At 44.3% G+C, this 13399-nt stretch overlaps 1 protein-coding gene across 1 annotated transcript in view; it reads right to left on the bottom strand.

The window, feature by feature from the left end:
* Positions 1-2573: 2573 nt before the first annotated feature.
* Positions 2574-13399, bottom strand: part of gsg1l2b (gsg1-like 2b) — a 125204-nt gene continuing 114378 nt past the window's right edge. The window contains exons 4-5 of the mRNA XM_052033010.1: positions 12851-12962; positions 2574-2877 (exon numbers count right to left, since the gene is read on the bottom strand). Coding sequence (XP_051888970.1) covers positions 2574-2877; positions 12851-12962 — 416 coding nt within the window. The remainder of the gene's footprint in view (positions 2878-12850; positions 12963-13399) is intronic.

Here is a 13399-nt window from a genome sequence, read left to right as displayed (position 1 = left end):
CCACCATTGGCAGCTGCCAAGCTGGAATCTCCACCATTTCCTCTCTCAACCTTTCCTTCTCTCCTCCTCTCTTCCGTCTTTTAAAATCTACCTCTTTAACTGAGCCTAATATCTCCTTATGTGACTCAGCATCAAATTTAGATTGATAATGCTCCTGTAAAGGTAAATTGGACAAAAGAGCTGAATGAATATATTTTAGTTGATAAAATAGGCAACAATAGTTGAAGAACCCTGATCATATGTGATACTTCTTTCTCTTCTTCACAATCTTTAGATATATCAGATATTAAAATCTTGTAAAATACATTAAAGGGAACACGCAAAGATCCAAAGACCCAGTGAACGGAGTTGATGGTGATCTCTTTTCATGTCTGATTCTCTGATAAAATGCTCCATTTTAGGAGTAGTGCCCAGAGAGAGTGCCCATCCTTAGTGTGTTTTACATAACATAGAGATTCTGTGTCGGGATTTCCAGTATTACTTGAACATATACTCAAAGCATTTAGTTCCCATTTAACCTATGGAGTCTAAGTTCTGAAATCTCATATTAAAAATTGCTTTCAGCTAAATTTGAGTAGACAAATACTATATAAATCAACAATCCCCCATTTACCTCACTCAATGATCTAAAACCATGTATCACCTTGAAACTAACCTATCGACCGCACAGGCACTTCAGTGTTCCATTATTATCCCAATCAGATTGTCATTCTGTTGAAATCACAGAACCTCTTGAACAACCTGAATGGAATAATACAAAAATACCAAGGCAAAGAGAAATTGTTGCTGTATTCCCCTCACATTAGAGAAACATTGACATGTATCCGCTGTATTGTAATGAACAACAAAGAGATGGTCACAAGACTGTAGACTGTGGGACTCCAGATCACTGAATGTGTGATCGTTATTGTTTCGTTTCCAGTTTTTGACAGACCTTGCCACAATGGGACCCAATGACAAATATCTTCTGTTTCTTTTCTGGAATAAACTGGAAAAAGTGGGCATTGCTGCAAATTGCAAATAAAATCAGAAAATGCTACAAAATAAATGGCAAGTTATTCAACACCTATGAAGAGAAAAGACAGATTATGACTTTTGACTGGATGAAAGGGGTGGATTGAATATTTCTGGTATGGACATTGATTTTGGGTAAGGCCAACACAAATTTCCTTAATTCTCCCGGATATTGGTGGAGCTGTGTTATATTTCCAGCTCTTCGTCGTTTGAAATTATCGTTTTAGTAAAGAAGGTACAAATTTCCTGTAGGAGGCCATGCTAAATCCTCAGTGAGAAAGTCAAGCAGCAAATGAAAGCAAAACCCCGGGACGATGCAACACTTGAGACCCAAGAACACAGAGGGGAACTTCCAGCAGGTCTATTGTGACTGGTCTGTCTATAAATTTCACAGCTCAGCCTCTAACTAGGTCCTCAGATGCTATTGGCCACTCTGATCTTTCTCCTGGCGATGATGACGATGATGCTGGTTGTGGTGGTGGCATGTGTACAGCCTATCCTTTTCCTTCCAATTTAATTACAACCAGCCCTATTTCTGTTTATTTATAGCACTGTCCACCAATAAGAGAGACCTAGAGCAAAAAATCTCTAAAGGGACAAAGACATGTGTAGCCTTTGGGTAAGTGCAACAAGGATGATTTTTTTGGAGGCATTTCAATGCATGTTTGGAACAAAATTCTGCAAAGGATCGACAACATCTTTGGAAGCCTTTCAATCCACATATCTTTGATAAAAGTGAACAATATTGATGCTGAGGGATGAGACTGTTTGACTTTCAGAGTGTTAGTGACAGTGTTATGTGTGCTTAGGCTGTGTACAGCAGCTCTCCTCTCAGTTTCAGCACAACACCTCAATAGCCATCTTAGAAAAGCCACTCTTCCATCGCTGGGCTCCATCATGTGGCCTCCCTGACTAACGATGGTCTCTAGGCCAATTTTATCCACCTACTGACTATGGATAGTTAGGGAGTTCAGTCCTAAATGCCAAATTAGGCCAATTTGCACTTAAGAGTTACGGCTAAGTTCATTTTATCCTAGGGCACTCACAGACAGCAAACAAAGTTAATTGCTTTGTTTGGATTCCAGCTCCCACTTGTGGAAGACTAGCGTCTAACCTCCTGGTGGCTTGTGTATCTATTTAATTCACACACTTTCCCATAAAGTGCTTGTTGGCTCTGTCTCTACAAGGTGTGTATCCCAGAGGTCCCAATAATCAGGGTAAATTGGGCACCATTATTTAACATTTTTGGTGGCGATGGAATATGAAATATGTTATTGAAACTGAAAGCATGAGGACCACTTGTACACTGTATGTAAACAGTGTCAGTAACTCGTGTAATAACCAGCAGTCAGATATGACCATCTCCCTCTTAAACGGAGCTTATTAACCAACCAATGTACGATACTACAGTTGATCAGGGAAGCACAGTGTAATAGTGCATTCCGTTGTGATACTGTCTGATATGTGACATCATAAACTTGTGGAGAAAAGGAAACAGTGGAGGGATAACCATCCAGAACGTGCAAGTAATATCTATAACCAATGATGTCCCAGGAACCTCAACAGTATTCTTCACCCTGTGCCTCCAGGATGTCATTCAGATCTGCAAAGACGGAGCCACTGGACATCTTGCGCCCGTTACTGGAAAGGTCGAGGAACTCCTCTGTGGAGCTGGGCACCGAGCTAATGTACCTGTCCCAGACTCGTTCTGCTGGCACTTCATGCTCGATCAGTTTGGGCTTTGTTTTTAAGCTTCTCTCCAAGTTCTTCCTTTTGTGCTTGAACTCGAGGATCGTCTTTGTGTAAGTGTTTATTGTTGTCACTGACGCAGCCATACAGCACGTAAACGATCCCCAGGCTAGACTGAGGGAAAATGTAAAATTAACAAATTAAGACAGAAGTTTCACATGCAGGTTAAAATAAAGGAAGTCCCCATGTCTAAGTGCAGAGTTCTTTAATGGGAATCTTTCAGCTATGTGTGTGAGCAGAGTTTTACAGTAGCAGCAAGGAGTGAGTCACGAGGATTAAGGCTAAAAGTAGTGGTGACCTTGGCAACTGCTAGTAGTGCCAACATAACATTGCAACTTGGCAACAGGTGTTCTTACCACAGATGGCAGAGCTTTGAAGCAGGCTCCCTCCAGACCTGGAGTGAGCTGAACAGTTAACCATGATTATGGGGTGGCAACGATGCCAAGATCCACAGACAACATATTCAGCCTTACATTTTCCCTTGGACCCCTTTCATCTTGTGTCACTTCACCCATTAAACACTATGTTCCAGGCATTTTAAAACCAAACTTGATTTAGGAGATAATAGAAAATTGGCTCTAAATGAACAATTACAAAAATAGAAGAAATGTCTACAAAATACGAAAATACTTTAGGAAAGCACTATAAATGATGCAACAGGGAAGCAACAGATGAAACTCTAACAGCTTCATCACCTGTCGATGTTTCCTTGCTTTGTCCCAAGTGGGTACACAAGTCTAAACAAAGGACAAATCCTGCTGCCCTTGTCAAATTTTCTTTAAATATTAATGCATGATTCTGTGGTCTGATTAAGGTGAAGGTTCTAAATAACAATGTCCTCTGACACACATAGTACAGCACACCACAAAACTGCTTCTGAATTGGAAGCATCTTCTGGAGTTCATAGAGCACCTGAGATCATGGGCATCTATTCCTTGAATCTTTAGCTTGTTACTCTAAAAAAATAAGATCCACCTAACTTCTATTCTTACTCCTGACTTACATCCATTGCCATTTGAACTCTTTGTCATGTTGAACAATTTCTTGCGCTGTATTTTGTGAATGTAGCCATACTTCTAAAACACCCTTTTAAAAAAATGGGATGATAAATTCCTCCCCACCTTTTCCTTCATGTGTTTACACCAATTGGAGTTGCATAAAATGCTGTACAAGTTCATTTCTTTGGAAAGTTCTCTGTACTGTGGATGGTAGTCTGAAACACTAAGTTCTTCTTTAAATTAGATGTAAAACTAGCAATTCTGTTCTTAAGCATCAGTATTAATACAGAAATTTAGTGAAACTTCCAGGCATAGAGTTGTACAGCAAAGAATGGGTCCTTCAGCCTACCATATCCATGACAACCTTTTAGCCCATCTACACTAATCCTATTTGCCTGCGATAAAACTGTATCCTTGTATGCCTTGTCCTTTAAGTTTGTCTAAATGCCTCTTAAACATAGTGTTTGTATCTGATTCCACCACTTCCTTTGGCAGCAAGTTCCAGATGTCAACAGCTCTCTGTGTAAAAATTTTACCCCTCACGTCCCCTTTAAAACTCCTTCCTCTCACCTTAAACCAATGCCCTCTTGTCTTTGTTTGTCCCTTCCATGGGAATAAAGATTTTGACTACCTGCCCTATCTGTGTTTCTCATAATCTTTTATCTGGTCACCCCTCAGCTTCCTTCACTCCAGGGAGACGAAGCCAGTCTATTCACTCTCTCCCAATAACTAAAGTTCTTCAATCTAGGTAATGTCTTGGTGAATCTCCTCTGCACCCTCTCCAGCGCAATCATATCCTTCCTACAGTGTGGCAACCAGAACTGCACGTAATACTCCAAGTGTAGCCTAACCAGTGTTTCGGGAAATTGCAATATAGAACATAGAATACAGAACACTACAGCACAGTACAGGCCCTTCAGCCCACAATGTTGTGCCAACATTTTATCCTGCTCTAAGATCTATCTAACCCTTCCCTCCCACAGAGCCCCCTATTTTTCTTAAAGCAACATAGTGCCCTAACTCTTATATTCTATACCCCTACCTATACCTCTGCCTTCTTCATCACCCTATCAAGCACTTTCAGGGACCTATGGACCTATGGACTAGGTCTCTCTGTTCATCAGTATTCCTTAGTGCCTTACCATTTACTGTATCTGTCCTACCCCTATTTGACTTCTCAAAATGTACCAGCTTGCACTTTTCAGGATTTAATTCATCTACCAATGCTCCACTCAGCTACCCATCTGATCTGTGTCCTGCTGTAGCCTTAGACAACCTTCCTCACTATCCACAACCCTGCCAATTTTCGTGTCATCTGCAGATTTGTGAATCATATCTCCTCCGTTCACATCCAAGTCATCAGAAACAGCAAAGGTTCCAGCACTGATCCCTGTGGTACACCACTTGGTACAGACTTCCGATCACTGATCCCTGTGGTACACCACTGGTCACAGGCTCCCGATCACTGATCCCTGTGGTACACCACTGGGCATAGACTTCCGATCACTGATCCCTGTGGTACACCACTGGGCATAGACTTCCGATCACTGATCCCTGTGGTACACCACTGGGCACAGACTTCCGATCACTGATCCCTGTGGTACACCACTGGGCACAGACTTCCGATCACTGATCCCTGTGGTATACCACTAGGCACAGACTTTCAATCAGAATAGTATCATTCCACCACTACCCTCTGCCTCCTACAACCAAGCCAATTTTGGATCTTATTAGCCAGTTTGCCTTGGATCCCATGTGCCTTAACCTTCTCAACCGTCCAACCAACCATGTGGGACCTTATCAAATGCAGATTGGTTAAAACATGGCTAAAAAGATAATGGCAAACTGAGGGTTTAGAAATATTGGTATAAAATAAATAGTTTTCTATGTCTGCTGGAATGGAAGATACAATAATTCGGTATCCCAGAGATGGAATTATGCCTGTACAATTACTGAGTCAGACTCTCATATCAGCCATAATTATTGCTTCCCTTGATAGTGTAAAGCACTCACTCCTGGTTTAGATGCATAATCTATGGGAACTCCTTAGCTCCTGAGACTTTTACAGTCATCTGCCCCTAGATCCAGCTTTACTACTGCCTCAAGATATTCGACTGAATGGCACTAGTATCATGGTGAACTGATGTACAAATGGTAGTAGCTGTTTTCAACAATGACCTGTTGGTTTATTTCCATTGACTTTAATGGAAAGGGAAATCTGAGAGTGACTCATAGCTGATGGGCTGTGAAATAGATGGGTGATCTGAATGATGTCATCTGTCTTATGTCACTGCCAAAGTTGACATTCCCTCTGGAAGGTGCTTGCATCAAACTCTGCCATGTTTAACATCACCAATAGCCTGTCCTGGTCCAACCACGTAGACGCCATGGCCAAGAAAGCTCACCAGAGCCTCTACTTCCTCAGGAGGCTAAGGGCACATCCCTGATGACCCTCACCAATTTTTATCGATGCACCATAGAAAGCATCCTATCTGGATGCATCACAGCTTGGTATGGCAACTGCTCTGCCTGTGACCACAAGAAACTACAGAGAGTTGTGGATGCAGCTCAGCACATCACGGACACCAGCCTCTCCTCCCTGGATTCCATACTTCTGCTGTCTCAGTAAAGCAGCCAGCATGATCAAAGACCCCACCTACCCTGGACATTCCGTCTTCTCTCCTCTCTCATTGGGCAAAAGGTTCAAGACCCTAAAAAAGCATACCACCAGGTTCAAGGGCAGCTTCTATCCCGCTGTTATAAGATGATTGAATGGTTCCCTAGTACGATAAGGTGGACTCCTGACCTCACAATCTACCTCGTTATGACCTTGCACCTTATTGTCTACCTGCACTGCACTTTCGCTGTAGGTGTTACACTTTATTCTGCATTCTGTTATTGTTTCACCCTGTACTACCTCAATGCACTGTGTAATGGATTGATCTGTATGAACAGTATGCAAGACAAGTTTTTCACTGTACCTCAGTACATGTGACAATAATAAACCAATACCAATACCATCTGTGGTAAGGACACATGTTGCCAGGTTGAGAAGTACCATGATATTCTGAACCTGGGTCACTTGCTTGGCCAGGGTCTTCTGCCACCACTGGTACATCCACTGGAAGGGATTTACGAGAAGAGAGCGAGGTTGAGAGAACACTATCAAAGCAAGCCTGAAGCACACAGGGTTCCCTCCTGGCCACTGATACTGGCTGTAAAAGGAAGGTACCAGGCTGAAGAATTTCTGGGGGTTGAGGATGTGGCTGGGGGAGGGGAGGATCTGGGCATTGTACATGATCCATGGCTATGTTTCTTGTAGCTGAGGAACCTGTGGCAAGATGCTTGGAATGTTCCCACCTTCCTTACTGCAATGTGTACATAAGGCCCAAACCTACTTCTGGCACAGGCCTGGCATCAGCAGGCATGAAGCCTTTAGAACTGTAGAGTTTTCAATACACCCAGATGTCATAGAAGGAGAAGAAAACCAGTTCTTGTATATCCTGAGAATTGCTGTGTTTGAGTTGTTCAGATTCTGCTGTTCAATGTAATAATGCAGGGTATGAGGCCCAAGTTGAAATAACTATGTGACCAACGATATTGTGAATGCCCACGGCAAGAGCTGTGCCAGAGATGCGAATATACACAGTGGGACACATGTCATCAGCCAGTGCTCTGATGAAGGACCTCTGATCTGAAGCGTGAACCTTGCTCCTCTTTCCACAGAGACTGCCTGACCAGCTGAGGGTTTCCAGCAGTTTGAGATCAGCCAATGAAGTCAGCAGACCACTTACAACCCAGGAACCCAAACAGCTTAAGATGCCCAAGTAAAATCCAAGGCTTTTGGCTGGCCAAAAGCTGCAGGAAAACAGAGGAAAAAGGACAAAGAGAGGAGGTGAGAAACGGGGGAACTTCAGAATCCCCGGAATGGCTGAAGAATATCTCTGGAGGCAAAATAGAAAAGTGCTTAAGTGAACAGAGACATGTGCATTGGACCCATGATGATCATTAAGCACCGATTCCCAACCTCCTTCCCCGGCTCCCAGGGGAAACCAGAAGGAAGAGGAATACTCAGTGGGGGAAGTTTAATCCCAGCGAGTGAATGAGTTCGCAAGCAGCATGGGAGCTAAACTCAGAAAAGCAGGTAGTAGATTGGAAAAACGATGCCAAACCTACCAACTTCTGGGTTTAACCTGGCTGGCAGAATTCTGGAAAGTCCTGTGAGGGTATTGGCATTGGTATTGGTTTATTATTGTCGCTTGAACTGAGGTACAGTGAAAAGCTTGTCTTACAAACCAATCGTACGGGTCAATTCATTACACGGTGCAGTTACATTGAGTTAGGACAGAGTGCATTGATGTAGTACAGGTAAAAACAATAACAGTACAGAGTAAAGTGTCACAGCTACAGAGGAAGTGCAGTGCAATAAGGTGCAAGGTCACAACAAGTTAGATCTTGAGGTCAGAGTCCATCTCATTGAATAAGGGAACTGTTCAATAGTCTTATCATAGTGGGGTAGAAGCTGTCCTTAAGTCTGGTGGTACGTGCCCTCAGGCTCCTGTATCTTCTACCCAATGGAAGAGGAGAGAGCGAGAATACCCAGGTGGGTGGGGTCTTTGATTATGCTGGCTGTTTCACCAAGCCGGCGAGAAGTAAAGACAGAGTCCAAGAGGGGAGGCTGGTGTCCGTGATGCGCTGGGCTGTGTCCATAACTCTCTGTAGTTTCTTGCGCTCCTGGGCAGAGCAGTTGCCGTACCAAGCCATGATACATCCAGATAGGATGCTTTCTATGGTGCATCGGTAAAAGTTGGTGAGAGTTGGGGTGGCAAGTTCTGATTTAAATATGTGAATCCCTCATTTAGGGCAAGTTTAATTGCAGGTTTTAAAGTTAACTCTAGGTGCACAGAATCCTTCCCTGAGATCTTTGCAGCTCACCACTGGAAAGCTGGTGAGAGCATCATGGAATTGGATGGGGTCTGGGGGCAACAGTGTTAGCCCACAATGTATGCTACTGTTTCACAGAACTGCTCTCCTGTGTGGCTGTCTATGAGCTTTTCTTCGGAGATAATGTTATTGTCCAGTCTCTACGCTTTTGGACTGGACAGCTTGCTTACTGTGGTTTGCAAGTCCCAACGAAAACTCATGCAGCAATCCTGCTGGACCCAGGAGGCATGAGTGGACAATCCCAGGAACCTCAGGATCACCCTGTTGTGACCCACCTGCGGTCGTGTGACAGAGTGTGGCTAAATGCTGGAGTAGCACACTCAGGAAGCCACCCCCTGTACTCAGGGCATGCAGACAGGCTCAGCTTCAGGTAAGTGAGGACAGTAGTCCGCAGGAGGCTCAGACTGTTATACCAGGAATCTCAGATCTCTACACTTTCCTAGAACAGGAGCTGATGCCTGCTGGACCTTGGGGACGTGCTCTGCCTGTCCAGCAGGTGACCATTGCCTCAGCTTCACACCTAGGGTCAATCCAGGGTTCTGTTGGAGACATCTGCAGGATTTCTCAGTCACCACACACAGATGCCTCAGGCTCATGGCAGAAGGGCTGTTTGGGAGGCCAACCATGCAGAGTGCCTTCAGCAGCCAGAATGAGAGAGCGCTTGTGGTTACTGCTCTGTCTGGATCCCTGTGGGTTTGGAGGGTCTGCACTTATAGGCAATCACAGACCCCCAGACCAGACCAGAGATTTCAACAGTCAGCAAGGTTTCCATTCCCCCTGCCGTGAAGCTGGTTTGTTACAGGAAGATATTTCTCCAGGTTTATGAAACAACCAGGCAGCTGCCCGGATCCCTTCACCCAGTGGCTCTCCATCCTCACCGATCCATCCAATCCTCCCAACTGGTTTCTCTGGGGCAAAGGTCACCTGCTGAGGACCTGTCAATGAAGCCTTAACAGGAGCCATCTCTCTACCCAAAATGTTACTGAGCAAGCTGCCAGAAACCTGAACAAATTGTTCACATGTCCTGACTGCTCTGGAGAAGTGCATAATGTTCACCTAGCAGGGTGTCAAGAACAAACAGAGAATGGAACAGAATCCTTGCAGGAGGAAGGGTGGGAAGAAGCATAATCGAGAAAAGTACAGTGAAAATATTAAATCATGGTTCCGTCACTTGTCATTTAATCACAGCATCATCCAAAACACGGACTTGTGTTGACAGGGTGGTAGGATTAAGTAGAAACCTCAGTGACAGGTCACTGGATGGGGAAGCTTTCCCACTTGACCCCAGTTTTGGCTCTGCTGATGGTGCTATATAACATTTAGAATTCCTTATCATGTCATAGGTACAAGCAAGGCTCTTTGTTGATTTTGAAAGCAATGTTTTGAGAGCAATTTTCCACATTGAACTTGCTGTTCCCCTGCTCCTGTGACATGAATCTGCCTCGTACAATGACTCCATTTCATTCTGTCAGCTCATTCCTGACACCTTGCTAGATTAACTTCAAGCACTTCTCCAGAGCAGTTGTGACACCTAGAACACATTTTCAGGCTGCAAGCAGCTTGCTGAATAACACTTCAGGTTTTGGGATGGCTTCTGTTGAGGCTTCATTGGTTGATGTCCTCACATTTAGAACTCAGTATCCCAAGCATAATTTTAATGTTGTTCATACTCAGATTATTGCTAAGATGCTGGTGTTCTCCCTTTCCTGATCCGTTTCCGTGAATGACTGACTCCATCCTCCCATCCCTAGTGCCAGCCTTCCTCATCCTTTGCACGGCACCTACAACTAAACCTTGGGCTCCAATGTCCCTCACTCACCCTCCGAAACACAGGCCTGAATGGACCGTGGCTTAAGTTCTGAGCTGGCCTCAGGAGAGGAAGACCGGGTGACACATTTTTAGATGTGAAAGTGTCCAATTCTCGGTTTTGTGTGCCCCATTTCATCTGTACCATTCTAACACACCCCCATGGGTTAACCAGAATTTCTATGCTTGCTTCTTTCCAGCACTCTTTTATCTGTTGGAATAATGCCACATCCTCTCGCATTTACAGAGCTGGCATGAGTTAAATCTCATTTGGCAGTCTCCCCCGGTTCATGCTTTAATTTAAAGGAAATAGAACTGATCAATAAAAGCAACTCAAGCAGACATCAATGGAAGCCAGCTTCAAAAGTATAACTGGGGCAATGTCAAGTAGGGAGGAATGGTTAGATCCAGCTTAATTATTGACCGTGAAAGCACAGGGTCAGAGGTTGAGCTCAGTATGTGTGTTCCCTGTCGAGGTGGACAGCAGAGTGAGTCAACAGGAAGTTGTGAATAAGATTTGGAATGAAATCTCCATTAATCCCAGCTCATTACTTACTGAAATAATAACCTCCAGGAATTATTGGATCCCTCTTAAAAATGCTGAAAACATTTGGATGAATGAGTTGGGATGGGGTTGGAGGGGAGGGATTTGGGTTGGGCGTGAATTCATGACCATAAAACATCCACAATCCCTGAGCAGTATTTACTATTTGTGAACATCTGATGAGTGTAAAGGAAAAATATACTTCATAATCTGTAAATGGAATCAGAGGAGACACAAGGGATTGCAGATGCTGGAATCTGGAACAACAAACACTCAGCGGGTCGAGCAGCATCTGTGAGCGTCCTGATGAAGTCCCAAAATCTTCTGAACAGGGAGCAAGTTCAGAAATCAGAGGTGCAAAAGAACTTGGGAATCCTGGTGCAGGATTCCCTAAAGGTTAACTTGTAGGTTGAGTCAGTAGTAAGGAAGGCAAATGCAATGTTAGCATTCATTTTGAGAGGACTACAATATAAAAGCAAGGATGTAATGCTAAGGCTTTATAAGGCGTTGGTCAGGCCACATTTGGAGTATTGTGAGCAGTTTTGGGCCCCATATCGAAGGAAGGATGTGCTGGCAATGGAGAGGGTCCAGAGGAGGTTTACAAGAATGATCCCAGGGATGAAAGGGTTAACGTATGAGGAGCATTTGATGGCTCTGGGCCTGTACTCACTGGAGCTTAGAAGGATGAGGGGGGAATCTCATTGAAACCTACTGAATATTGAAAGGTCTGGATAGAGTGGATGTGGAGAGGATGTTTCTAGTAGTGGGAGAGTCTAGGACCAGAGGGCACAGCCTCAGAATAGAAGGACGTCCCTTTAGAACAGAGGTGAGGAGGAATTTCTTTAGCCAGAGAGTGGTGAATCCGTGGAATTCATTGTCACAGATGGCTGTGCAGGCCAAGTCATTGGTTATATTTAAAGTGGAGGTGACAGGTTCTTGATTAGTAGGGGCATCAAAGGTTATAGGGAGAAGGCAGGAGAATGGGATTGAAAGGGAAAATATAAATCAGTCATGATTGAATGGCGGAGCAGACTCAATGGGTCAAATGTCCTAATTCTGCTCCTATGTTTTATGGTCTTATGGAAGTGTCGACATTTCCTCTCTCCCCCCCAACAAAATTGAAGACAAACTGGAGCGATGCACCGGTCACAGGTGGATGGTTAGAAGGCGGAACAGTACCAGAAGGAGCAGGTGGGTGTAGACACATTAAAGAGAAAGCTGAAGATAAGGTCGCGATGTTCAGATGAAGATGGGTGGGCAGAGGATCTTGTAGAGTGTAAAAGTACCGACACGGACCGTGAAGCAACACACACAAAATGCTGGAGGAACTCAGCAGGTCAGGCAGCATCTATGGAGGGAAATGAACAGTCAATGTTTCGGGTCGAGACCCTTTATCAGGACCGGAAAGGAAGAGGGCAGAATCCAGAATAAAAAGGTGGGAGGAGGGGGAGGAGCACAAGCTGGTGGGTGATAGGTGAATCCATGTGGAGAGGGGTAGGTAGGTAGGTGGGGGGGGGGGGGTTGTTAGTGGGAATGATGTGAGAAGCTGCAATGTGAGAGGTGGAAGCGGCAAAGGGCTGAAGAAGATGGAATCTGGCAGGAGAGGACAGTAGACCATGGAAAAACAGGAAGGAGGTGAGAAACCAGAGGGAAGAACCAGATAGATCATGGGCCTGTTTCTATGTTGCATATTCTACATAACAGAACAGCTGACATTCAGTCATGTTCTAACTACACAGCGAATGGATGTGAATTGCCAGTTTCTACATACTGCAGTTTGTACAATGCCACTTACCAGTATGACCACCCATAATCCCAGGTCTGTGGTCTCCAGTCTTCAGGGCCGAGGTTGACGGTCATCTGAAACACAGTCGTATACATCATGTGGGCTACCATTCCCAGGAGACCTGCAACACCAAGTCACAAGATCATTTGGGGGAGTAAGCAAAGCTGAAAACTGAGAAGGAATGAGTGAATCTTGTTTCAAACAGTAGCCTTAATATTCTGAAAGCAGCATTTTCAGTTTATTACACATGCATCCAGTTCTTTTCAAAATGCAATGTCTCCTAGTTAGTGATGGCTAGCTTTGGATCATTTATAGTCTCACAGCATTAGATGGCAGTGTGAGTTCAATCTGTGTGTGTGATCTCCCACTGTTAATGCTGGCAGATTCTTGGATTCAGTCCACCTGTAATGTTGCTAGGTTAATACAGAGAACTACCTGGATCCAATTCACAGTGTGACCTCCATGGGTTGACACTGACAGATGCTAGGATTCAAGCCACTTCTGTTGTCTCTGACTTAGTGCTGGAACTGCTTCGACTGACTTTACAAGTAACTTGCC

This window comes from Pristis pectinata, chromosome 18 (genome assembly GCF_009764475.1).
Source record: "Pristis pectinata isolate sPriPec2 chromosome 18, sPriPec2.1.pri, whole genome shotgun sequence".
Lineage (NCBI taxonomy): Eukaryota > Metazoa > Chordata > Chondrichthyes > Rhinopristiformes > Pristidae > Pristis > Pristis pectinata.
This window is presented reverse-complemented; position numbering and strand designations above follow the sequence as displayed.